The sequence below is a fragment of the Balaenoptera borealis genome, assembly GCF_965194805.1.
Source record: "Balaenoptera borealis genome assembly, chromosome: 6".
Taxonomy (NCBI): Eukaryota; Metazoa; Chordata; class Mammalia; order Artiodactyla; family Balaenopteridae; genus Balaenoptera; species Balaenoptera borealis.
The window spans coordinates 81581429-81608356 of NC_138863.1; the positions used below are offsets into that span (position 1 = coordinate 81581429).

Here is a 26928-nt window from a genome sequence, read left to right on the forward strand (position 1 = left end):
CCTCTGGCTGCATCCCACTCCACTGAGCCAAGTTCATATGCCAAGGGAGCGTGCCCACCTCTTCTAGACCACAGTGAGTCTGGGAACCTAGAAACTCCTTACTCCAATGGCCCTAAGGCCACTCCCAGGACCAGCAGTGTGGCTCCCATCATCCATTTACATAGATTACAGGTGACACATTTACACACTTCCATCAGTTCCCAGAACGTGCAGAAGGGACTCGACTTGGACATGGAGGCTGGTACGTGCAGATGGAAGGAGAGACACTGGGCTGCAGGCCGCAGGGCCTCTGTCTGTGCTCTTGCCTTGGCCTCCAAATATTAGGGGCCTCGAGAAGCACATGCTCTCAGTGTAACAGGCGATCTGGAAATCAGACTTGAGGTGTACTACGTCCTAATGTTTAGTGTTTTTCCTCTCAACGTTCACAAATTATAAAAATGTCAAACAGTAAAGCAAATACAGGAAAAGTAGTATAAATTTCACCCATTAACCACTCTAATTTATTAACCATTTCCCCCTATATCCCTGGTCTTATCTATATGAATGCATATTTTACCAAGCTGCAAGGCATAGCAAAGATCTATAACTCAGCATTTTCATTTTTACTTAACTTTATATAATTATACTTTCCAAATGACTGGGTTTTATCTATTTTTTGTAAGAGCTGCATAAATCCTTCCATGTCACTTTATGTTATTAGTCTCTCAATAGATAGTTGCCTATTTTATTTAATTAAAATGAAAGTGATACTGCACTAAACATCTTCCATATAAGTGCTAATATTTTTAATCAGGGAATGATAATACCATATGAAATGAAAAATTTTCATTTTCATTATCAATGAAAAATGCTATGAGCGAAATTACTGGACCAAAGTATACTTACATTTTTATGGTTTTTGATTCCCAAGGTCCTTTCCAAAAGGACTGACCAAATTATACTTTTCTCAATAAATGTCACTATCACACACTAGCACTGAATAATCTCTTAAATATTAATACATCTTTGCTTATTATGTTATTTATAAAATGGAACCTTGATGTTTAATTTGCGTCCCTTAGATGATTATGGTAGGAGACAAGGAGATGGTTCTATGATGACACAGTCCTATGTTGAAAAGCATACAGGATGAAGTATGCTTTTATCTGTTTCTCAGCACTGTCTGATGCACCATTCCATACTGGTATCTGTTTACCCCAAATGACTTTAGCTGTTTTAATGCCTAGACTAAGGCAGTGAGCAGCTCACACTGGACCACTCACAGAAGCCTCAAGCCCACACGCCAAGCTCAGGTATCAGTGGCAGGTCAGAAACGAGGCTGCTACTTTCTAAAACCACCTTACTAAAATGAAAATACCCTTCTAATGGAAGAAGACCTTACTCACTGAGAGAATGAAATATGCCCCAGGAGCTTGAAGATTCTTTCCAGGCTTTGAGTGCACACACAGTTTAGTTTGAGTCCCAGCTCCGCCTTTCACTGGCTACATGAGTTTGGACAGTATATTTAATCTTTCAAGTCTCATTTTCCTTATTTAAAAAAACAGGAACAATCATAAAACCTGCCCATCAGGAATTTTTTAAAGATCAAGTGAGAGAATGCACGTAAAGTGCTTAACATAGTATATGGTGCGTTGTAAGCACTCAGTAAAAGGTTAACTGCTACTACTATTAATAATAGTAGTAGTGATGGTAGTTTCTGTTGTCCCATATTAAATTGGACCTGTGGTAGAGATTAAAAGACGAAAGAATGTTGCCTTAGTTGATAGGAGTTTTAGATGCCACCCAGTCTTGTCCATTCATTACATATCTCTATCTATCCTACCTACCTACCTACTACTTAGCTAGATAAAGATATATAGACACATCCTTTAAACAGGGACTGAAGGTAATCCATGTAATTCACACAACTAAACCTAGCCTTAAGAAATAAGCCTGGGCTGTCATTGCCTGGGAGGCCACGGACAAGTCTTACGTAAAGCGAAGTCCTTCAACGATCCCTGTTATGCACCATCGGCCCCAGTAAGAGCATGGAGGAAGCAGATTTTCCAGGGCACAGGGGTGTGAAATGAGGAAGAAAGGCGTGGCCTACCTGGGAGATGAGCAGCTGGCAGGCTGCCAGCTCCCGCTCACTGGCATTCATCTTCCTGTTGGAGTCCATCTGGGCGCTCTCGAGCTGTTTACTGCGGTTCACCAGAGATTTAACCTCCGACTTCATCTTGCTGATGTACAGCCGGGCCATGGTGAATTCCTCCTCAATGACTCCATTCACATCTGCCAACTGAGCACAGGAGGGAACACGCTCAACTATGCCTACAATTTCCAGAGGTTCATGGGGGTCCTGAAACCTGTCCATGGGAACTCAAGATGTCCGTGGATTTCTGGTTAAGAAACCCTAATTGTAGGACCACAAGCTGAGAATTTTTCTCTAGAAAGTACTATACGTTCAACCCCAAGTTCTCTGAAACCTCGGGTAAAACTTTCAATTAAAAACCTCTGCTGGGGGGCTTCCCTGGTGGCGCAGTGGTTGAGAATCTGCCTGCCAATGCAGGGGACACGGGTTCGAGCCCTGGTCTGGGAAGATTCCACATGCCACAGAGCAACTAGGCCCGTGAGCCACAACTGCTGAGCCTGCGCATCTGGAGCCTGTGCTCTGCAACAAGAGAGGCCGCGATAGTGAGAGGCCTGCGCACCGCGATGAAGAGTGGCCCCCGCTTGCCGCAACTAGAGAAAGCCCTCGCACAGAAACGAAGACCCAACACAGCCAAAAATTAATTAATTAATTAATTAATTAAAAAAAAAAAGATGGGTTGAGATAATTAATACTTTAAAAAAAAAAAAAAAACCCTCTGCTGGGGGCTTCCCTGGTGGTGCAGTGGTTAAGACTCCGCCTGCCAATGCAGGGGACACGGGTCCGAGCCCTGGTCCAAGAAGATCCCACAAGCCATGCAGCAACTAAGCCCGTGCGCCACAACTACTGAGCCTGCGCTCTAGAGCCGGCAAGCCACAACTACTGAAGCCCACGTGCCACAACTACTGCAGCCCATGCACCTAGAGCCCATGCACCGCAACCAAGAGTAGCCCCCACTCGCCACAACTAGAGAAAGCCCACGCGCAGCAACGAAGACCCAACGCAGCCAAAAATAAATAAATAAATAAATAAATTTATTAAAAAGAAGAAAAAACCTCTACTAACATAATCTTCAATTAACCAGGTTTTTCATTACAACTGATTTTTAGCATAAAAGAGATGATAGAAGAAAAAGACACTGAAATTTTAAAAAGAGATAACTCTGAAGAGGTGTTCCATTCAATGTCTTACACCTTACATTTCTGGAAGAGCAGCAAAGCCCAGTGTTCCTAAGGTGACTCTGAGTCCCCATAAGAAGTCAAATCAAAATTTCAATTATGTTCTCTATAATCTGCTATCCAGAGAGGCAAGCAGTCTAATAGCTTGAATATGTTTCCATAAGCAAGGGTTGAAATAAAAAGGATTTTCTATGTAGTCTTCGATTAAACAAAAAATCTAATGACTAAGAATGTACTATTACCAAAAGTACCTCTGGGTGAAAATTTTCCTGCATAACTTCTCATTACTACCCATCTGTTTCCCTGCCTCTACACAACTGTCCCTTCCAAGCACACAGGAATCTAGATCACCTAAGAATAACAATGTAAATCCACCTTTAGAAGAAAAGATTCTGACAACCAGCATTCCTGTACCATCTCATGTTTGTTGTCTAATTTTCAGAGTTCTACTGGAAACAAACACTGCAGCAAGCTACTTGGGATAAAAGCCCATTTGCTGAGATGCAGAGATGGTCTTGAAGGGCAACTGACAACATGAGCAAAGCAACTGTGTGCATATTTTGTTTAACCACCAGAGGGCATCCTAGCACCTCAGGAGAAAACAAGAGCCCTGTCCAGTACCCAGCCCGTGAACAGAGGCTTCTGTTGGTTCTAAGACAATGATTCCAACTATGGTTTTTTTGATGTTCCACAGTTCGCTGCCCACTTTTGTCATTACTGCCGTCATTAACTCATCGTATGACTATTTCTTCAGTAAACATTTAAGAGCTAGGAATTATGGAATCGTGTATCAACCGGAAAATTGGTAGCAGATAGGAAGTACGCTAGACAGTGCTGAGTGCCTGTGATTTGGTGTCAAACTTCCCCTAAAAATTCCACAACAGTATTTGTTAAATGACTCCAGTGTCCATCAACACAATGCAGAATCTATGTTAACAGCAAGAAAATCCACGAGTATCAATATCTGACTCCATCCTACTTTGATGGAGGTTCTTGCTAATCAGTTAGTTACATTTCTGACTGCCAACGATTTGCCTGCCAACACCACTCCTCATTACATTCCTTTTATAATCCAATGCTATGGAGGTAACGGGTGAGAAAATCCCTCCATCTTTAAGTTCAGTTTTGTTCTTCTGCCTTTGTGACCGGTCCAACGTGGAACAGAGATGAGAAACTCATTCTTTAGCCTGACCAGGTGTGCCTGCATATTGTCTTTCTGTATAAAGGTAAGGGGTCATCCATCTCTTTCATGTGGAATTCACAACCTACACCATCTCCTGGTGGGAAAACATTGCTGAACCAAGAGGCAGAGCATCATGAGAAGGGAACAAACATCTCCTCCTCTAAGGCTCTCCTTAAATGAGGACACTGTGTATGCTATGCCCAGGTCCCATATGAATTGGGGAAGAGTGAAGAAAATGTACAATAATGGGCTTCCTCCGAAGTGAGAGCTGGATATTTCTTCCCCCAAACCAGAACCATAACTTCTGAAGCCTACACTTGTCCTAGGAGGTCTAAAAGGAGATTTTGAATCCACACCTGATGGAAAAAAACAATACTCCAAACAAATGGTTTTAACTGTAAGGTTTCTTACCACTTATGAGTTCATATATTTAGTCATGTTTAGTTCAGAGTTTTCAGTAATTCCAGTATATACTGTTATTTCAAAAAGAAGAATCAGAGTTTGCTGCTGCACTATTATTTCATACCTCTCCCCTGTGGGTCTGACAATGACTCCAATGTACGTACTGGGCTGTGCGATCCAGTTTGGATGACTAATCCAGCAGAAGAGGCTGCCTCTCCTTCCATCTTGCCTGTATGGAAGGAGTCACCCCCCACGCCCACCCCATGACTTGAGAGCATAGAGCAGCTGAGCAAGGTGCCATTTCCAGGTCAAGTAAGAGGTAAGTGAGGTGACTGCTCACATTCTAAGACCTCAAAGTCATAATGGGACTTTAAAAAATCCTTTTTAGGGCTTCCGTGGTGGCGCAGTGGTTGAGAGTCTGCCTGCCAATGCAGGGGACACGGGTTCGAGCCCTGGTCTGGGAGGATCCCACATGCCGCGGAGCAGCTAGGCCCGTGAGCCACAATTAGTGAGCCTGCGCGTCTGGAGCCTGTGCTCCGCAACAAGAGAGGCCACGATAGTGAGAGGCCCGCGCACCGCGATGAAGAGTGGCCCCCACTTGCCGCAACTAGAGAGCCCTCGCCCAGAAACGAAGACCCAACACAGCCATAAATAAATAAATAAATAAAAATTTGGGGGGGGGGTGGAAATCCTTTTTAAAAAAAATGCCCAGAATTGTCAGGTTTATTTATAAGTGCAGTACAGAGCTAAGGTATGATACAGTTGCTTCCAAGAGCTTGAGGGGCAAGAGGGGACTGAAGAAGCAAGCCCTCCTGGGGGTGGGGACCCCAGTCACCCTTCTGGCTGAGGACTGCACCTCAGACCCCAGACCCAGCAGACCCCAGGCTGTGTTGAAGAAGTTGATGGAAAGGGAGCTGTCGGTGATGAGGACTGACTTCAGACCCGGGATCTGGAGCAGTTTTATCTGCATCTCTGGTCCACCCATAGTCAGGTCCCTGATGGAGCCAGGGCCCAGGGTCTGTGTCACCTGCTTGAACTTCTTCACCTCCACCTCAGCCAGACCTGAGGTCGAAAGAAAATTAGGCAGCTAATCCAATCCATCTCATTTACTCTACCTCAACCTGCTATTCTGCTTGTGGCTAGGAATCTGGAAATCTTCGTTTTAAAGAAAGACCAGTGACATCGGAACATGAAAGGAAGGGGAGGCTCGCTAATAAACCTGAATAAAGTCAACACGAGGCTCATCTTGTCATTTGCTGCTCTCATCTTGTTTTGTTGACTTAAAGTATTGCCTGGGCTCTGAAAATGTTTCCACATGTCATTGAGCTGGAGAAATATGGGTTCTTCTGTTTCCTTGCTGTTTCGGCCTGTCATATCCTGGAACTGAGGACTGAGGGAGACTCCAACACCTATCTTTCCCTCTCACCCCAGAGCACTATCAGGAGGGACCTTGTGGGGACTGAACAACATTTTAGGAATAAAAATACAAGATCACCTAAAAAGATTTCCTCGATCTCGTTTTTTAGATCAAAAGAATTATATCAGTTGAATACTCATTATCAGTAAGAAAAGTATCTGTACCCACAATGATAGATCTAAGAAATATACACATAACTCATGCAATTCCTGAGCTGACAACCTTCAAGATAATCTGCTCTCATCTTGTCATTTTACAAATTAGGAAAATGAAACCCAGAGAAGTAAAGTAACTTGCCCAAAGTCACATAATTCCTCCCCTTTAGCTTTCATTGCCCTAATGATTAAATCATAATTGTAAGAAAAAAAAAAACAGAATGATTAAGAATATGATGCTATATAAGTGAAAGTTACCAATGAAATTAGTTATCAATGAAATTAACTAGGGCATCCAATTTCTGGAATCCAAAATTAACTTAAAAACATTGAAAGTATTTAAAAATAATCTCAACCATACTTCATATCCCAAAGGTAAGGACTGTTTTTTAATTCCAAAGCACCCAGACACTCCTTGATTTCATTAGCATTTTTCATCAGCTCTATTTTAGAACTTAGCATAAAAATATCTTCCTTTATCGTTATCAGCAGCAGGCACCAACTTCCCATAAATCAACTGCACCTTCATATTGCAAGGGCCATTTAATCACCCCAACCTCAGAAGTTTATAGCTCAACACCAACATATGCATCTAAAAATAAATCCTCAAATATAAAATCACCAAACTGGAAAGGATTAATCTTATAGTACCTGAGAATTCTATGCTAAAATTAGATTCATTTGCAAAGATTCATGAAATATTCAGTTACAATAGAGGTTCCATGAAAGAATGATTGGGTTACAAGAAGTCATATACTCTAAACCTAGACCTGTTATACCATCGAAGGAGGACTTTCAATGTTTCCCAGAAATGTCAATAAACGAAAGTAATTTGGGGAGGCTTCTCTAGTATTTAACAATCTCACCTCAAAACCTGAGTGTTCCCACAAAGCAGACTGATGTAGAATTTGGCCTTTTAAAGGCTGAAGGGCTAAACTCCAAGAATTTGGTTTTAGGGACCTGTGAGGGAGTTGAATACTATAACACTATTCCCTGGCTTATTAAAATCCACACACGTTTAAACAATGGCTACTCCACAGAAGGGGCTGAGTTCATATAAAGCTATGGTAATCAAAACAGTGTGGTACTGGCATAAAGATTAGATCACTGAAATAGACTAGGGAGACCAGAAATAGCCCTACACACTTCTGGAGGTGGCAGACATGCTCATTATCTTATTGTGGGGATGGTTTCATGAGTGTATACATATGTCAAAACTTCTCAAACTGTATACTTTAAATATGTGCAGCTTACTTTACATCAATTATACCTCAATAAAGCTATTTTGTTTAATGTCACTATCTTATTTTCCAATGTCCTCTCTATATTGTGGCAAATTGTTAATTGTTCTCAGATAACGTCGTTTATTCTCTTTTCTCTCTATTCCTAACTCATAGACAACATTATACCACCCTCTTTCTCCTCATCTCCCTTACATCCTTGCTATCAGTGACACCAATGTGCACCATCCAAGGGGTTAATCATGGTTAGTTTAAGCCCATTATAGTAATACTATTTCTCTTTGCTTTCCCAGCTTCCCTTGAAGTTTGGGGTGACCGTGTGACCCAATTCTGGCCTTTATAAAGTATAAGGGGATGTCTATTGGGGATTTCTGGGATTATAGTTCCCTCCTGGATGAAAGCTGGCTGCCTTTGCAGCCCATCCTGCCTTGGATGTGGTTGTGTGGGGATGTGACGATTGGCGCTATAGAAGCTATCTTGCTACCTTGAGATAAAAATCTACAGATGTGAAAAGGCAATAGGCTGAGGAAAGCAGAAAGAAAATAAAGAAAAGGCCTGGATGCCTGACATTGTTGAGATACTGCAACAAATTTTGCTTCTAAAACTTCAAGAAGCATAAGAATGACCTGGGGAATCTTGTTAAAATGAAAATTCTAATTCAGTAGGTCTGAGGTGGGCCTGAGAGTCTATAGCTCAAACAAGTTCCGAGGTGAATGCAGATCACAACCTGAATAACAAGATTCTAGACTTCTCATATTGTGAATAATTAAATGTGGCTTTATTTTTTTAAGCCACTGTTAGAATCCTATTACTTCCAGCTGAAAGCTCTCCTAATTCATACTGATTGGTTGGGGATTTTCACTCTGTTGGATTCTCATAGAAAAGAAGAAATGTTTCTGAGGGTAGAACTTTTGCTTAACGTATCCAGTTCCAAACCTCTGTGACACTGGTATGCAATTTTGAGGAATAAGCCAACTTACATAAGGCCAACCAAGATTTGAGGACATTTCCTATAACTGAAAGGTAAATTTTTTTCTCCCCCTTAACCAATCATTTACTTAGTAATTCAACCAGCCCTGCGTTCATTCATTCAAATATTATCAAGCACAGAGCAGATGCAAAACACTGTGCTAAGCACTGGATACTTAGGAGAATAAAACACAGCCCCTGCTTGCTTAGAATCATGCCATTATAAGAGCAGGTAGAGAGGATAAAAGAAAGGCTGGCTTACAGTCTTCACATCATTGGTGCCAATAATTCCTCCTATCTCCCCCAGATCCTTCAGCAGCAAATTCAGGATCTCGGTGGCCCTCTTTTTCTGGTGATTGCTAAGCTCTTGCAGCTGGCTCAGCTCTCTTTGTGTGGTTGTCAATGTAGTCTGCAAAACACATTTTAACAACAAATTAAAAGGGTCACTCATCAATTTCATACACATGGCATTGCAAAGAATAATAACATAATGTAGGACAGAGTTCTTTTATCATTTCATGTGATTTCAACACAAGAGTCCTTTTAAGTCAGACTATAGTATAGCACTGCATTCTCTGATAAGAAAAGGAATTTGTCTTGGCCTGATATGTCATTTGTCTGCATATCAGACAACAATTTCCAGGTCAGTTATTAAATAAGTTATTAAAAATAAGTTATTAAAAATAAATAAAGCCCAAAAGGAATCCTTACGTTTATTATGTGTAATCATATCATCCTACCTACCAAATGTTCTGTTTCAGTCCACATTCTCCAGGGTCTAAACGTACCTGCAAGCATCCCCACCTGCACTTCCAAACAAACCTGCTCCCTGGGACCACTTCCAAATTCCCATCTGGCTACAAAATAGATGGGTCTGGAAGGCGCAAAGGGACATTAGGGAGTCTCGAAAACAACCTAGAAAAAGTCTTTTAATCTTCACGGTGAAGCTGAATTGAACACTTCACCTCGTTTCAAAATTGGTCTGGTTCAACTGGAGATGGCTTCTTAATATATAGCAGACGCTCCATTTTACTGCCAAACATGAACAAATCCACCTTTCCCATCCTTCATGTATGTTACCCAAATGTATATATTTTTAATTAACAAACTCTCAACATCAACAGAATAGCCACCTTTTGGTGTCTTGGTACTAACTCAGCCTACAGAGAAAATAATTTCCCTAAATTATGGAGTTGTAGAGGTTAATGCAGAGACATTTATGTAATTCTTCCATATGCAGCTATTTTACTAGAGCATTTTTACTAGAGGACTTTTAATGATACGACTAAAAATAGCACTGTAAACCAGTCTAGCAGTCCTTTGGTTTGACAGAAAATAAAACTTGTATCATGGAAAACATTTCATTGTTTTGGGAAGCAAATAATACCAAGGACTAGTTAAAGAATCTTGCAGAAAACAGTAAGCAGAGAAAATCTAAGTCTCCTTCTTTCCTACTGTGACTTCTGGTTTGTTTCTCTGGTTCTTGTTTCTGTTTTTATTTGGCATTGCCACTGCTTATTTCATTTTGTTTTTAAAATCCACAGAAGCAGTAGTTCCCATCTTGGGAAACATTAAAAAGTCTGCCTTCGCGCAGCTGAATGTATGGAGTAAGGAGCATTTTCTATCAGCTCTACGGTCAGCAGATCAGAGCTTTCCTGCACCATCTGCTACTTCCCCTTGCCTGGGAGGACTGGCCGTCTTCCACAAAGCAGGCCGGGCACAATCCCATGACACCAGGCCGTCAGGCCGAAGTGCCAAGGGCAGCCAGTTACAGCCACTCGGCTTCCCACCACCCATCTTCCGAGTAGAAGAAGACAAAATGGACACATCCCACCACCAGCCACCTCACCAAATGTTCACTGGCCCTCTGCCACTAGCTCACTGAGCAGAACCTGCAGCATCTTTCGCTGGGAGAATCTGAAAATTAGAGACTGAAACACTGGCTGAAAACAGGACAACAGACAAACCAGGACAGCTTGGTCCTAGGCGAGGACAAGAAGCTCTGGGGAAAGGGTGTAAACAAGGAGAGTGAAACCCAGACCTTCCACAGCTCACCCACTCTCCCCTGTTCACATAATATTTTGAGACGTATTTGCTAAGACTGTAGCGTATGCACAGGTCCGTGCTAAGTGCTTTATGTAAACTGTCACTAATTCTCGCGCCCTGAAAGGAACATGTTATTATCACCATTTTTACAGATAAGGAAACGAATACTCAAGTTTCAATGTCTCGACGAAGGCCTAATCGTTGTAAAGTCAAATTTTTAGCTAGGATTTTTCTGGCTCCAAAGTCGGCGCTCTCTTTACTATCCTACAGGGTATCCCTGCTGGTGTTACAAATCCCCTAGATATGAAACAGTTCCGACATGCAGTTCCGGGGGGAATGGACAAGTCACTTACACAAAGTATTTCAATAATTGGAGGATTTCAAAGAATGCATCTATGCCTAACACTGAAAAAGCACTCAGCCAACTGCCTTGCTATACAATATCTGTCAGCAAACATTAATATAAGTACACGATTGGCTGCTGAGGAAGTCCTGCCCCCTACACACAAATGCTCCAACCGTTTTCTGGGCCAGCTCATCTGTCAGCTGCTCATTGGCCCTGGTCTTGTCCTCCACTTCCTGTGACTTCTGGTCGTAATTGACAGCCAGCTCCTCCAGGGCCTGGAGAACTTCTTTCACCTCGTCTTTGGCTGCCTCATTTTCAATCTGGAGACGTGTCAGCTCCTCCTGAATCTTCTCATAGTCTCTTCTTGTGGAAGCTAAAAGCTGGGGAAATTAGATGGCGTGGAACTGGTGAATCGAATGTTCAAAAGTTTATGCTCTGTGCTCTATCCAAAATAAAGTAATTTTTTAAAAAAACAGATAAAAGAAAATAAGTTGAAAAGCTCAGGATAACTAGACATGCTACTATATATCCAGATGCTAAATGAAAAAATAGCATGTTGTTTTGAAAATCTGTTTCTCTTTCTTTCTTTCTTATTTAAAGCTACATAGGCTTAACTCCAAGAATTGATTACACATCAAAAATCACCACACTTTGTAGCTGGCTGGCTATTCCACAAGTTGAACAGAGGACGAGGAGGAATAATTTCCAAGGACTATAATAATACTTACATGGCTTTTTACTATTATCATTATTTCACATTGTAAACAGGTCGATTTCAGAGTCAACCAAAACAGTATAAAAGGGCAGTCACTAATTTTTCTTAATATTCATCATGGATTATAGAAGAATATACCCCAAACATTAACACTAGTTAAAAGCGAATGACTGAGCTTATGGATACTTTCATTATTTTTGTGCTTACTGTATTTTCTGATTTTCCTGTAATGAACAGATATTGCCTTGATAGTATAGAAAAAAAACATTAAGAGTTTTAACTGTAACAAAAAAGGAAAGGTTATCACAGGCAGTTGTACCAAGTTGCAGATGAAAAGCAACAGAATGGGAGGAAGAGGGCAGGAAACACAAAGCAAATGGAAGACTCAACTCTAGTTAAAAGGGGAATCGGTTAAATATGGTTCCTGCCAAGGGAAGTGCTTGGGCAGAGGGCATAATCATTGTCCTGGAGAGATGAAGGGCAACAAAGAGGAAGAGAAAAAGATCGTTAGAGAGAGAGTTATGTCTACGAGAGGGCTGGGACTGGGGCCATGAACTTAAGCCACTTGCTATAATTGCATCATATGATCCAACTCACAGCATTTTAGCAACAAAGCAGAAAGCACCCTAAAGCACAAAAGAGAAAACATACTTAGATGTCCTCAGTAAGAGAATTACGAATCATCTGTGTTTGATACATTGGCTATCTGTTCTTTGCTTAGGTTCCTATTTGTAAAGTACTTGGCAAAACACAATACAATAGAGACATTTACTGGAGAATTGAATGCTATCCAGGAAGAGACTGAAAAAAATTTGCCTCCTCGTTACCGTATCACATATATACTAACGCAGCACTTGGACCCCTATCTTCTTTGCTTTCCTCTCGTCTACCTTCTACTTTTGTTTTGGGGGTGTTTTTTTTTCCTACAAGACAGCACAAGAACATGGTGTAGATCAAAGACCTGAGCTGTCTGATTTGCAAAGCCGAAGAGGCGGAAGTGGCACAGACCAGGAGTGCTGGGCCCTAAGTATGAGGAAACAGGATCATCCTTGCCCGACCTCCAAGCTCCTCTATTTCTGCCCTTCACAGACTGTGTAGCAGCCAGCTATGCACTCTCAAAACCCTAGAGTTCTAGGAAGTCACATTTATTTTCTAAATTCCCCTAAAAATCAGCTTTCAGCAGGCACTGAAAGGAAATCTTCCAAGAAATTTTCACATGATGCAGTGATTTTAAAAAACTCTTTGCGAATTAAATTTCTGGAACAAACATCAACAACAGAGTCATAAAAGAACTTTGTAAAAAAAAATTTTTATTGCATTCTTTACCTCATCCTGATCCAACATCTGTTGCTTTAGCTTTTCAGCCAGCTGGCTCTGCTGGTTAATTTCATCATCCTGAAACGAAATATCATATTTAGTTTTTTGTGGTTAGTTATGTCATTTTTGCTATCCTGGTTTCTCAACAGATGACCGTCAGATACCAGGATGCCAGCTATAAGCTGCCTGATAAGATGAAGGAAATGGTGTGGTGCTTCCCCGCAGAAGAGAGGCTGGTTAAAATACCACTTTGCCCACCTTGCTCAGCCAATGAAACATCTGGATATTCTGGGAAATACAATATCCTACACATTCAGCTCAATTCCTGCTCATCCAGAAATCGGCGATGAAGGGCTTGGGAACCGAAAGGAACTTTGGAGCTATCCCTCCAGCTTAAAGATGTTAACAGTGAATTCCTAGCTCAAAAAATAAGGGAGTGAGTTTCTAACCACCTGCACTGTAATACATACATGTCCCAAATCTTGTTAAACACATCTGTGACTGGGAACACTGCCATTTGATAGGTAGAAGAGACCAGTATTTCCACTTCAAACCTCTTACTTGGAGAAACTGGAAAACATTTACTAGAGAATTAATCTTTGGCATTACAGAGCTCCCTTTGATTAGGAACTAATTTTCTTACCAGTCTGAAAAAACCTCAAGGAAGCTGGTGTGCAGAAACGTGATTGCTTCCTTTCTGGCCTGTCACTGAAGTGGGAAAGGATCTCCCCACAGGCAAGTTCACTCTTCTCACTCTCAACTTCTGCCACTAGGTGTTGCTGCCACAAAAGCCAGAGCTGCCGCCTCTCGCGGCCCCGTGCAGGCATCTCTGCCTCTCCCCTCCCTAGACGCGGTGCACCCAGTGCAGAAAGCAGCAGGCAGACGGCGCCTAACCGCGTGAGACTCCGTCTTGGTTACGAAGATTTTCATGAGTTCCAACGAAATTGTGAAGCACAGCCTGTGAAGACAGTTTGGCTTCACATGTGCCTCTCCCTTAGGAACAGGAGAAAATCCTCTGTGGTGACGCTTCTGGGGTCTAAACCCCAAGCAGAGTCGGGTCCAGTTCAGTGTTACTGTGTCCGTCCTTGTGCCAGGAGCTGCCCAGGTGTTTCCATGTGCAGCCCATAAGAAACCTGCACTGTGCTTTCTGCCTTTTCCGGGGGTGGGGGTAAGAGGGTAAACTCAAGGGCCTAGGTGGCAGAACCTCAGTTTCCCACGGGATATTTTCCTGCCTGTTTGGTCATGTCTGTGCATCCATTTAAATCAGATTAAATGTAAAAATCTATTAAATCACAACTTGATGCTTTCCATGGAGCAAGAAAATTCTAACACCAATATTATGAGATCTGCATCTCCTTTTCCTTTGTGTAGAACATCTTTGGGGCTTATTTCTCTGCTCAAGGACATCCTGTTTCTACTGAACTTTTTACACCAACTCATCTATTTTATGTATAAGAAAATTCAAATACCAGAATATTTTCCGAAAAGTGCTCGGAAACCTATTATCCACGGACTAGATCTTAACAGCTGGCATCAAGCCTGTGTAAACACGTTCTAAGAGATGCACTTGAATGTACAGATATAGACTGCACAGCACATCTTACTCTGAAGTTTTGAAAATTGTTTTACAATTTAAAATTCTTTAATGCTTCAAAAAAATACTTCAAGTCAGATTTCTGGCAGGAGAATTAGGGAAGTTATATCAGAGTGAAACCTCCCCCCAAAAATGGTACTTCCACAGTGAGAAGACTATATGTCGGGCATATTTTCTCTTCTACTTTATAAACTTAGAATGTCATTTACCAGGAACAATTTTGTGCTTATGTTCCTCCGCACATAAATATTAAACATCTTAACATAAAAGACTCAAGAAGTTTAACATGGGGGAGCTACCATCTCTTCCCCTGGGACATATGAGCAACAGCTACAAGTGATATAAATCACAAGAGAAGCAAAACAGTAGTGTAAGTTCTTTGTTCTTATACTGTGTTCATTCCAAAGCCTGAGAGGCAGGCTTGCTCCTGACAGGTGAAGGGCTGCGATGCAGTGATTTTTGAGGTACTGTGAAAAACTAAGGGCCCTTAGCCCATCTGGGAAGGATGAAGAATAAGGATTACATTATAAGGACACGAATCACTTATATCAGAGACATTTCCAAAACTACACTTACCCATTCTTAAGGCAACTTCTCTAAGGAATTAGCATAGTCTACTGTGATTTTTTTTTTAATTTTCAAAACTTTCAGAGTAAGATGTGCTGTGCAGTCTATATCTATACATTCAAGTGCATCTCTTAGAACATGTTTACACAGGCTCACTCTGATGCCAACTGTTAAGATCTGGTCTATGGATAATGGGTTTCCAGGCACCTTTCAAAAACTATTCTGGTATTTGAAATGAAATAAGTGAGCCGTCAACAGGTCACTGGTCACCTTTAATTATAAAGATGTTTTTGTTGCAATGGTAATCAGTGAAATGAGGTCCAACTTCTACTTTTACTTACACTTAATTCCTCTCTTACAACTCCAACAGTACAGAAGCTCTGGAAAGGTGATGGGGAATAAGAGAGACAGTGCCAATGCCAAGCTGCCTATCTTGCAACTCTGCTCTCAGCCCACCTCTGCACCACCACCCCTCTGATACCATATATAATGTGGCTTCTCCCTTAAGCAAACAAAGGGAGAAGACAGAAAAGAAAGAAAGAAACCAATATTTATTGAGCATCTGCTACGTCTTGGAAACTTCTACTCCCCAATGAAACCTTTTAAAGTAACAGATGCGAACTCCATGTTGCAGATGAGAAAAACATCTTCAGCAGGTGGGTCATTGGCCCAGGTCCCAGCATTGTTAACTCACAGGTCTGACTCTAAAGTACATGCTTTTTGGAAACAACCTAAATGTCCATCGACAGATGAATGGATAAAGAAGATGCGGTACGTATATATACAGTGGAATACTACTCAGCCATAAAAAGAATGAAATAATGCCATTTGCAGCAACGTGGATGCAACTAGAGATTATCATACTAAGTGAAGTCAGTCAGAAAGAGAAAAACAAATACCATGTGATATCACTTGTATGTAGAATCTAAAATATGGCACAAATGAACCTATCTACAAAACAGAAATAGACTCACAGACATAGAGAACAGACTTGTGGTTGCCAAGGCAGGGGTGGGGGAAGGACTGGGAGTTTGGGTTAGCAGATGTAAACTATTATATATAGAATGGATAAACAACAAGGTCCTACTGTATAGCACAGGGAACTATATTCAATATCCTGTGATAAACCATAATGGAAAAGGATATATAAAAAAAGAATGTCTATACGTGTATAACTGAGTCACTTTGCTGTACAGCAGAGATTGGCACTACACTGTAAATCAGCTATACTTCTGTAAAAAAAAAAAAAATTAAGTATTAAAAAATAATAATAAAGTGCATGCTTTTCCATCACACAGAGCTGCCCTGGAAGAGCACCTGTCCTTAGACCCCTGGAAGGGCAGCACGGAGGGACAGAGAGGGCAGCGGGGAGGAGACCGCATAGTCTTTCTCCCACCGCATTCTAGACAAATTCATTAGGGCTGAAAAGTTCCTCATTTCAAGGGCTAAGGCCAAAATGGGATGAGCACTGGACTGGGAGTCAGAAGATGTGTAATCTCACTGCAGCTCTGCCACCTACAGCTGATGTAAGTCATCTAACCACCCTGGGCTAGCCTCTCATCTAGACTTACTTTCAGCGCTGCCACTAATAATCTATGAAGGTGCCCTGTCCCGACTCATGCATTCTCAAAAGTATCACACCACCTACCTCATCAGAAGCATGAAATAGCTCCTAGAACCTTTAAGAGGAGGACAAATAAGAATGGCAGCTGACAAGTCATAATCAGGCCATCCATGGGTAGAGATATGAAGGTCAAACCACTAGCTTTGGTGCCCCCCTCCCCAGGCTGAGGCTCTGGGGCTCAGTCCTCTCCCAGATCTCTTAACATCACCCTGTGATGGACCACACATGCTAATCTCAAAATGTGTGCTTAACAGGGCTTTCAAAACACACGCTAAAGGAAAATGATATAACAGAAAATGTCCTAGGTTGGTCATTAGGAGGCAGAGGCTCTAAGGTCACCTCTGCCAGCTACCAGCTGAGAACTGCCAAGGCCTGGCATTTCCTACACTTCAGGAGCTGGATTCAAGACTCTAAAGTCTCTCTCAGAGCAAAGAGAAATCCTCATGCTGCGAAGGTAAAAGATACCAATTCCAATCACTGCGGGCTTCTATTCATAGAGAATAGAGAGCAGAATCAGGTTATCACCCCGCATCCAGGATTCTTTGGGGATACTAAAAATGAACCATCAATTCTAAATGCTATTAAACAATAGCATTTCTTTGGAGAAATCGAGAAATCCACAGACACTATTCACTAACTTACTGATCTCCCTTTTCTCTCATTTTGTTTGAGGTTTTACATAAAACACCTGGGTAGAAATGGAAGGGTAACTATGTCTAGTGCCTAAAGAGTAATTAACGCAGCTCTCACGGTGTGAATATCTTATTAAATGTTACCCAAAGGGTAAGGCGACCCCAGTTGAACACTGCAGTTGTAATGCAAACCCCCAGAGTCATGGGCACAAAGAGAACCAGCTTCCTTATGGCAACCAGTCACATTTCCCTTGTGAAGGTGATACCAGACTGAGCTTTACTCAGAAGAGACAGGCCTGTAAGATTAATGACAACGTTAACATAACAAAGCTGCTTCATCCAAGCCAGAGGTGTCCCAAAGCACTCTGAGCTGAACCACAGCAGAAAAGATTAAATCAGACCAAAAATATCAGCAACCTTGATGAAATGAACTGAAAGGATTTAGATATTCCAAGGGCAATATGCCAAGATCACGTGAAACATCAATTTAATTTCCTTTGCCTCTGGGATTCCTAACCCGACCTTCTTTGGGAACGAATGATACAGTGTTCTCCAAGATCTCCTTTCCTTTATTCCAATTTGTGCACTGACATGGTTCTTTGAGTCCCAAAAGTTTGCCATGAAATTAGACATCCCAGCATGTCCAAACTACTTCGTTCAAGAGGATGCCCCTGAAAACAGCCTTACTGCTGCTGCTACTACTGGCTCCTCATTCCAGGGTCTTAGAGCTACGTGATTAAAGTACACACCTGAGCTTTGGGAGCTACCACCTTTGCCCCTATAGCTGGGACACTGCTGGAATTTCCAAGAGGTGATGGACAGGCCCAGAGAAGAAAACAAGGGACAATTAAAGAAAGATCACGCAGCCTCTACTCTCATGCAGTGATAAGGCCCCATCCAATTTCTAGATGTGAAGACTCTGTCTACCCAGGCCAACACTCCACTCTTCCAATCAAGTTTCCATTCCACATGAATCCAGTTCCCTGAGTCTGTCTGCCCAATGAAGAGCTAGGGTAAATACTAGGAAGACAGGCACAAACATCAGTCTGCAGCCCTACATCAGTTCCGTGGGGCTTGAGCTGCTTCCAGCCAGTAAATCTAGGACCTGCTACTTTTAGTTTCTGTACCAGTGTGAGGTCTATAATCTCTGACTACAGACCTTATCATCCAGTTGTCGGTAGAGACTGGAGATCTCCTCATCATACTTCTCCTTCTCCTCTGCAGAGATGTCGGCAACCACAGGAACAATGTTGTCTATGATGGGGGTGTTATCACAGGGCTCCAGGGGCTTCTGGTCCTTAGCACTGATCTGTTCATCCTCCGGCACAGCTTCTCCTGCAAAGCACAGCCGAGAGGAGTTAGGGATTGAAGAAATTCAGCATGCAGCCCTCCAGGAAGAGTTCCAAAAAATAGTCACTCCCGTGAAAAAGACACAGAGGACACAATAAGGAACTGCTGCAGAGAGTTATAGCTTGTGTTCTTTCTACTTGACAAGAAAGGTCGTAGTGAATTGACCAAAATGGGTCTAAGGAAGAAGTAGACTACGTAACACTCCCTCCCTCGTGATGCATCACTGAAGTAAACTGGTTCCATCAACCACACAAGCTCTCCAACTTCGCAGCGATACCCAGAAATTTTGCATACAATTTTCTTTGTTGAGGACTATGCTAGGGCTTTACTAGAATCATATTCTCTCTAGCGATTGATTCAAAGGGAAACAGACCTCTGAGGCATCCTAATTACAATTAATTAGGTTACTGTTTCATTAATAGAAACAGCCAAATCAAGCAACAAATTCGCCATTGTTAATAGAACACCGTAGGGCCCAAATCCTCAGACTCTGAGAATCTCTGACTCTGAAACAGGAAGTCAGGGTAGCCCCGGACCCGGGAACTCTGACTGACATCGCACAAACGCACATCCCACTACCACCCTCTCCCCCAGGAAGTCAGAATTAATGGTCTCAACTGGAGAGTTCAAATAGAATAATTTCTTGTGATATCAGGTAATCCCAGGAAAGAAAAAGCAGCACATCTAGAATATCATGCAGACACTCTGCATACCGCTTCTCGGTCTGCAGAGGAGCATTTATGGGGCCTTCGAAGGAAGTAGTACCAAATGTGACCACGCAAGTTGAGGGAAAAGGTGAAGTTCTCAAGCTGGCCCACGGCTATCCCCAACAAGAAAACCACCTTGCAAAGACAGACTGCATAAAAAGGAGTCTATGAAAACCATGTGGCTCAACTGTGTCTTTTAAATATCTTCTTGGAAAGCAAATCAAAACCAAACATACTTTTCCATCACAATGTTTACCATCAGTTTCACACTCAGTTTGCTACAATCAGTGAGTGTCTGCAACGTTCCAAGCCTCACCCAGTTCTCAGCCGGTAAAATGCATTTTGTGGAAATTCCCCAGGAAAACTGTCCTGAGCCAGAGGGAATTTCTCACAGAAAAAAAAAGACACCCAGAAACAAATGAGAGAAGAGCTGAACTCCTAATCCATGGCTTCATGAACAGTATATATCAAGTCTCAAGAAACCCACCTGAACACTGATTGTGTACATTTATCTCAATATAAACAAAGCACTTTGTGAAGGGTTAGCTTTGCTGCTTAAGACTCCACTATCTCACTTGATAATCACAAAATGGTACCATAGGCCTCCACTTCAAATAAAATTAACACTCAATGATCTCACCTTGGTATCACAGTTCCATTTGAAGCAGCAACTTGAAGCAAAGCCTGGAATAAATGATTACTTTGCTGAATACAAAACTGAGCCAACCTTTTTTTCTTCGGAAGCTCAACTACACTGTACTGTACCTAAGCCTTTTTCTAAAATTATTGACCTGAAACAAAACCGGAATATCTGAATAGCCTTTGAATTGAATCTGAACCAAATCATTATTTCATTCAGTTCCAATTCCTGGTTTGAAGCGTCCATCAACAACCTTAGTGTGCAGACCGGATTTCATCCAATTAAAGGATCTATATTATCTACAGCCTGCTGTGTCCATGGGCTATAAAAGCAGTACCGTGTTCTAGTTCCTAAGGGTGTGTGTGTGTGTGTGTGTGTGTGTGTGTGTGTGTGTGCTTCAAAACATTATATATAGGGGCTTCTCTGGTGGCACAGTGGTTGAGAATCTGCCTGCTAATGCAGGGGACAAGGGTTCGAGCCCTGGTCTGGGAAGATCCCAAATGCCACGGAGCAACTAGGCCCGTGAGCCACAACTACTGAGCCTGCGCGTCTGGAGCTTGTGCTCCGCAACAAGAGAGGCCGTGACAGTGAGAGGCCCGTGCACCGCGATGAAGAGTGGCCCCCGCTCACTGCAACTAGAGAAAGCCCTCGCACAGAAATGAAGACCCGGGGCTTCCCTGGTGGCGCAGTGGTTGAGAATCTGCCTGCCAATGCAGGGGACACGGGTTCGAGCCCTGGTCTGGGAAGATCCCACATGCCGCGGAGCAACTAGGCCCGTGAGCCACAACTATGAGCCTGCGCGTCTGGAGCCTGTGCTCCACAACAAGAGAGGCCGCGATAGTGAGAGGCCCGCGCACCGCAATGAAGAGTGACCCCTGCTTGCCGCAACTAGAGAAAGCCCTCGCACAGAAACGAAGACCCAACACAGCCAAAAATAAATAAATAAATAAATAAATAAGCTTTCATTAAAAAAAAAAAAACATTATATATATATATATAAAATTATAAAAATATATATGTAAATATCTTTTTTTACCCATAGAGTATATACTAAAACTTGAAAGCCCTCCTTCACCTCTACCTCCCAACTCTGTTCCTTCTCTAGAGAATTTCACCACTAACACTTTGGTAAATGTCCTTCCCCCACTTGGATCATGACTGTATCTCTAATTTTTCAATCCTAGCTTCTGAAATTTGTGAACAGGGCAATCCAGTGCAGTATGAATTGATCTTCCAGCTAAAGCATAATGAAGATGAAATTCTTAACTGCACTAGACCAGAAACCAGCCAGAATATAGTCATACTGTCCACAGGCCAATTCAGCCCAAGTCCAGAGGTAAGATACAAAAACATCTGAAAAGGACATATTCCCTGCATTCTTTGTTTCCAAACGGCCACAGAGGCAGTGATATCGTGAGGTTGGGGTGAGCTAAGGAGTTGCCCAGTGCGTATTTCCATTTGTCTGGGTGGGCAGGAGTCAGGGATGAATCCCACAACCTAGCAGTGGGTGACCTGCTCTAACCAAAAGTCACAGGTTTGACTATCCCTAAAGCTGCCCTCTTCTTCCACTGAGAAGTTATAGCATTACAAAGTTCCAGAGTTGTCCCAGTTTAGAGAGGTTCAACAAGCTAGCCGACGCTGCTCTGAGGCACCTGAAAGTGACCAACAGACACTGCATAAACACAGTCTGTGCCAAAGTGGGACACTAAGCCACCCTGCACCTTCTACAGCTCTAGCTACTATCAAGCCATCTCCTGCTTAACCTCTTGCTTTTTGCAAAGGCGAGGAAATAACAATGCCTTTAACACAGCACTGTTCTAAAGATTAATTAAACTAGTATATGTAAAAAACACAAAAGTCCATCTCTTATCCCCTCCTCTTCCTGACGAATTGTCAACTTTTTAGGTTTTGCAGATAAAATATCATTTTTACTTATCCTGAGATCAGTGTTTCTGGGGTCTTCACAATACCTTTGGCAGTTAGAGCTCAGTTCCCCCAAAAAATACAATACAGCCATACGAGTGCCTTTAGGGTTTATTTATTTATTATTTTTTTTAACATCTTTATTGGAGTATAATTGCTTTACAATGGTGTGTTAGTTTCTGCTTTATAACAAAGTGAATCAGTTATACATATACATATATCCCCATATCTCTTCCCTCTTGTGTCTCCCTCCCTCCCACCCTCCCTATCCCACCCCTCTAGGTGGTCACAAAGCACGGAGCTGATCTCCCTGTGCTATGCCGCTGCTTCCCACTTGGGTTTATTTTTATTATTATGGAAACAATATTTGGGTTTATTTTTATTATTATGAAAACAATATTTGGGTTTATTTTTATTATTATGGAAACAATATTTGGGTTTATTTTTATTATTATGAAAACAATATTTGAAACCTATAGCAGGTTTTCTGGTTTCCCTTGAACAATTCTCTGAATCGAAGCATCAACATGTCCCCCACAAATCTACATCTAAACAGTGAGCCCATCCCAGTTTTTATTCTAAAGGTCAGGCAGTCAGGATTATTTTTTGCAGCAGCCGTTCACGCCGAGAAGAACAAAGCAGCAACACGCAGGAACGAAAGCAGAGGGTGTCTGGGGGAGAGTACAGCTCCTGCCCAGAGAGGAACCAAGAACAGGTTTTCCCAAACACCGCTGCCCTTCAAAGGACCGAGGAAATGACTTCCAGAAGCGTCCCTGGTAACTACACTGTCCAGCTCACAAACACGTCTGGGGATTGTAAATTCCCAGCACTATGCAGGACCTGACACCAGGCAATCTGTCTCCATGGCAATCTCAGAGCATTAATGGAGAATATTCCCTGCAATGCAGTGGATGGGGTCTCCGGAGAAGCCCCCATGAGGTGATTACGGAATAACTGACTGTAACACAGAAGACAGCTGCAAACAAACCCTGGAGAAATAATGCCCTAAAATCTGGAGGTAGGAGAACAAGAAAAGGATCACAAATGAAGATTAGCATCTATTTTTATTTTTATTCTCCTTTGCATGAATAGCAAATTTCTCTTAGTTTATCCCTTGAGGATTTATACCTGCTGTCTATAAGGAAAGAGCTTATAATATGGTAAAGCATCTGATATTTTAGAATGAAAACTCCGCCTCCCACCCCCGCAAGAAACATTTCCCTTTTTTACATAAGCATTCGGGCATTTCCTAATTTCCTATTGTCAGATGTAATTACCTTTAAGGACTAAAACGATTTGTGTGTACACAGGAGCATTCAGTTGGAGCATACCTATAAGGTTTGCAGAGCACTTTAATTATAAAATGAAAACCCCCCCAGAGGGCATAAATAACATTTCCACAAAAAGTAGAAATCCATCAACTGCAATAAACAAGAATGACAGACTAATCAAAAATTCTTGTTAGTGCTATTAGTTAAAAAATGCTAAAACAGGCTTTTCGGGGTTTTGTTTTTTCAAAAAAAAAAAAGAAAGAAAGAAAACCATTAGACTGCCAGTAATTCATTAAAATTTCACACATGAAGTAGCAACAAGCTAGTTATCCTTTTCATAAGTTGAGTCCCTAAAGCCTCTGGAGAACATAGTAAGGTAATTGGCTTCTCTCTGCAGCTCCAGGGCAAAGATTGGCTGGTCACTCACAGCTTCCGCCAGAAACCAGATCAGATCTGGCAAAGGAGGCACTTTCTTTTAATACCAATTAAACAGGCCCAGTGGCAGACCTAATGGCAGGTAATTTCTATATCAAAGAAACGAAAAGGAAATCTTTAAGTTGCCAGATGGGTAAGAGCAGCTGGATACAAGATGTCATTATATAAATGGGAGGTTTAAAAAAAATCATTCCTTTATGGGATTATTTTGCACTCAAATAGCATCTTTTACTGTATTTCCTCAAAATATTGTAAGAAGCTTAAGACATTCTCTAATCCTTTCTGCAGTAATTTTCTAATAAACTGGTCACCCAGGACTCTGCATCCTCTTTACATTCTTCTTAAACAGGCCACACGATTCTCCTAGCGATCAGTATTTCTATTAGTGTTTCGTTGTGCTCTCAAAAGAAGGAAGAGGGCCTAACAAATTAGAGCTCTCAAACGAAATGCTAACTTCTGAAGTTCTACAATAATCATGAGTCTGAGAGGGGGGCCAGCATCTTCTACATATTTAATGCCAGAAAAGCAAATTGTGTCCCAACTACGGAGGCTGCACAGTTCCACGGAGCCCCCATCAACCTCGAGGTTACAGATTTAGCTACTTAGGGAACCAAGCCTGCTGGCCTGGCAGGTTTTAAATCTGGAGAACAAATCTGCTCTAGAGATTGCTGATTTTTCCACACCTTCTCAGATTGGGATGAAATAATTTCTTTGCATGACTTCAGCAGATGGGGTAAATCTACATCCACTCTGTTAGAAAATATTATATTATGCAAGAGATGCTGCAGATATGCAGTTTCATCAGGTCATTTCCCTGCACTTCTGACACCTGGATATCCAGGGCCTCTTTTTCTGACTTAAGCCCTTGTAAAAAGTTATCATTTTTTTTAAAGAACAAAATTCAAAAAAGTACCAGAGAAGAGGGCATGTGTAAAGACTGACCTGGCAGAGACTGGGAACTATGGACTCAACCCCCCTCGAAGCATCATGCCCCTGGGCCTTCAGCCCTCCTTCCCCATCCTCTTGTCTAGAGTCTTCTTGATGGATTGAGGAGGAGGGGGCAGCGGTGAAGTGGAAGCTGAACTACCTAAATCTATCCCCACTTACAGGATGGTTCGAATCCTTTCTGTACATACGATCAACAAGCAACAGAGCTGGAAAAAAAGAAAGATCCTATTTCTGACAGCTGCCCACTCCCTCTATCTGTCCTTAAACAAGCAGGCTGAACAAATTTCCACGAGGCTAAAGTTGCCAACAGAGCCTCCAGATTTCCAGAAAGACTGCCCATCGATTTTAGCCCACAAGATGTCACTAGGAGATTGTGGTGGACATGTGTTGTTTTTCAGACACTAAACACCCATTCTCACAACAGCACCTTGACTGCCTTGTGAGGAATTATCCCCTCCAGTGCATGTAGTCTTGGTCAGACAACACATCAGCGTGTCCTGTCCTTCCCCAGACAAAGCACACCACCCAGCGCAGTATCCTCCGTCTCTCCAGGGCCTCTGGGTCTCCAACGCACGAGACAAGGATGGAAACACGTTTAGAGGGGATCCACTCCAGGTGTGGTCCCTTATAAGCCCAGTTCCTCAGCTGTTCTTTCGGTTCTGTGAGTCACTCATAGCCTTTTTTTTTTAATTGAAGAATAGCTGATTTACAAAGTTGTGTTAGTTTCAGGCATACACCAAAGTGATTCAGTTATACATACACGTCTATTCTTTTTCAGATTCTTTTCCGTTATAGGTTATTACAAGATACTGAATGTAGTTCCCTGCTTTCTCTTTTTGTTTAAGCTGGCAGGACCTTCACTGGCCCAGTGGGGAATGGAGCCAGGAGAGTGGAGGGTTCTCCCCACTCCTGCTTTGTAAAAACAAGGCGTGACCCCCCCCCCTTAAGCTCCCACGCACATGCCCTGGGCCACGCTGCCTGAATGGCAGTGGCAGAAATGAATTAAGGTTTGGTGTGGTATGTGCATTACTACGAGTCCCAGGCCATGTTCTGAGAATCAATGTTCTACTACACCCAGTGGAGAAAACCACCAAGCTCGCATCGGAAGTAGCCCATTAAGCTATAAGAATATAGGTGGGGATGGGGTGAGGACCAGCCTATAGGCACGTAATAGGATAGTATTTCATGGCTTTTGAATGACTTTGGGCAGGGAATGCTCTCTCCTGTGGCCAACTGTATCAGACGTACCGCTCTTCACTTATTTACAGTACCTGCCTGGGCCCAACTGGCCGCTGAGACATCACATTATTTTGCCTTTCCTACTCCTTTGTATTCCTACTTCATTCTGTATAACAGCAAACAGGCAAAAGCACAGGCATGCACACGTATGCATGCTTTTCCCTGATACACCCCTCCTCTCCTACTCTCCTACCGCTGGAGTGGAGCAGCCAAGTTTTTAAATTATAAACACTGTGCAAGGAAAGGAATCTCTTTCCCAAGGGAGGTGCACACAGCTGACAACGCTCCTTTATCACGTTCTGACTGCAACCTGGGAATATCCATGCGTAGCCGTCACCGCAGTGAACTCAGCGGCTGCCCTCCCACAAGTTTAGAACCAATGTGCGTACCAAATTTCAAAAGAAAGTTGGAAATATCCTGCCACTTGGGTTTTAGTGGAGGGCACTGCCTCTTCTCTCCACTCCACCTTTCAAAATCCCTGCTCTCTAGTTGACATATCCCAGCCGTGCCCTCGTGACCATGAGGAATCAGGGTGCACGGGACACCACAGAAGGAATTCCAGTCCCTCCTTTTCACACTCATCTCCGTGGCCTAAACACAAACTACCAGGGCTGCACGCAGGCTGCACCCACAAGGGAAAGAGAATGAATTCAGGAGTCAAGTGCCCTGTGGAGTCACCTTGAGCGAGTCTCCTATCCTGCCTCAAGGGCTGCTGGAGGATTAAACGCCTAGTGTCGGAACAGGACAGAAAGCCTCCGGGTTTTGTTGGATGTGCAGTTAATCCTTAAAATAGTCCTTCACTCATACCTGGTCAAAGGACCACTCCACCATGCCTCCACCTGTCTCCTTTCCTGCCTGACATTTTTATACCACTACAGTAGGTTCTCTACATCTGAAAACT

General features: G+C 42.5%; 1 protein-coding gene across 2 annotated transcripts in view; it reads right to left on the reverse strand.

Annotated features, from left to right (window-relative positions):
• KIF5C (kinesin family member 5C) overlaps window positions 1–26928 on the reverse strand; it is a 174442-nt gene that overhangs the window by 36576 nt on the left and 110938 nt on the right. For both annotated transcript variants that reach the window (XM_082397238.1, XM_082397239.1), the window contains exons 12-16: window positions 18674–18849; window positions 13107–13175; window positions 11239–11445; window positions 8936–9082; window positions 2090–2278 (exon numbers count right to left, since the gene is read on the reverse strand). In XM_082397238.1, the coding sequence (XP_082253364.1) occupies window positions 2090–2278; window positions 8936–9082; window positions 11239–11445; window positions 13107–13175; window positions 18674–18849 (788 nt within the window). The remainder of the gene's footprint in view (window positions 1–2089; window positions 2279–8935; window positions 9083–11238; window positions 11446–13106; window positions 13176–18673; window positions 18850–26928) is intronic.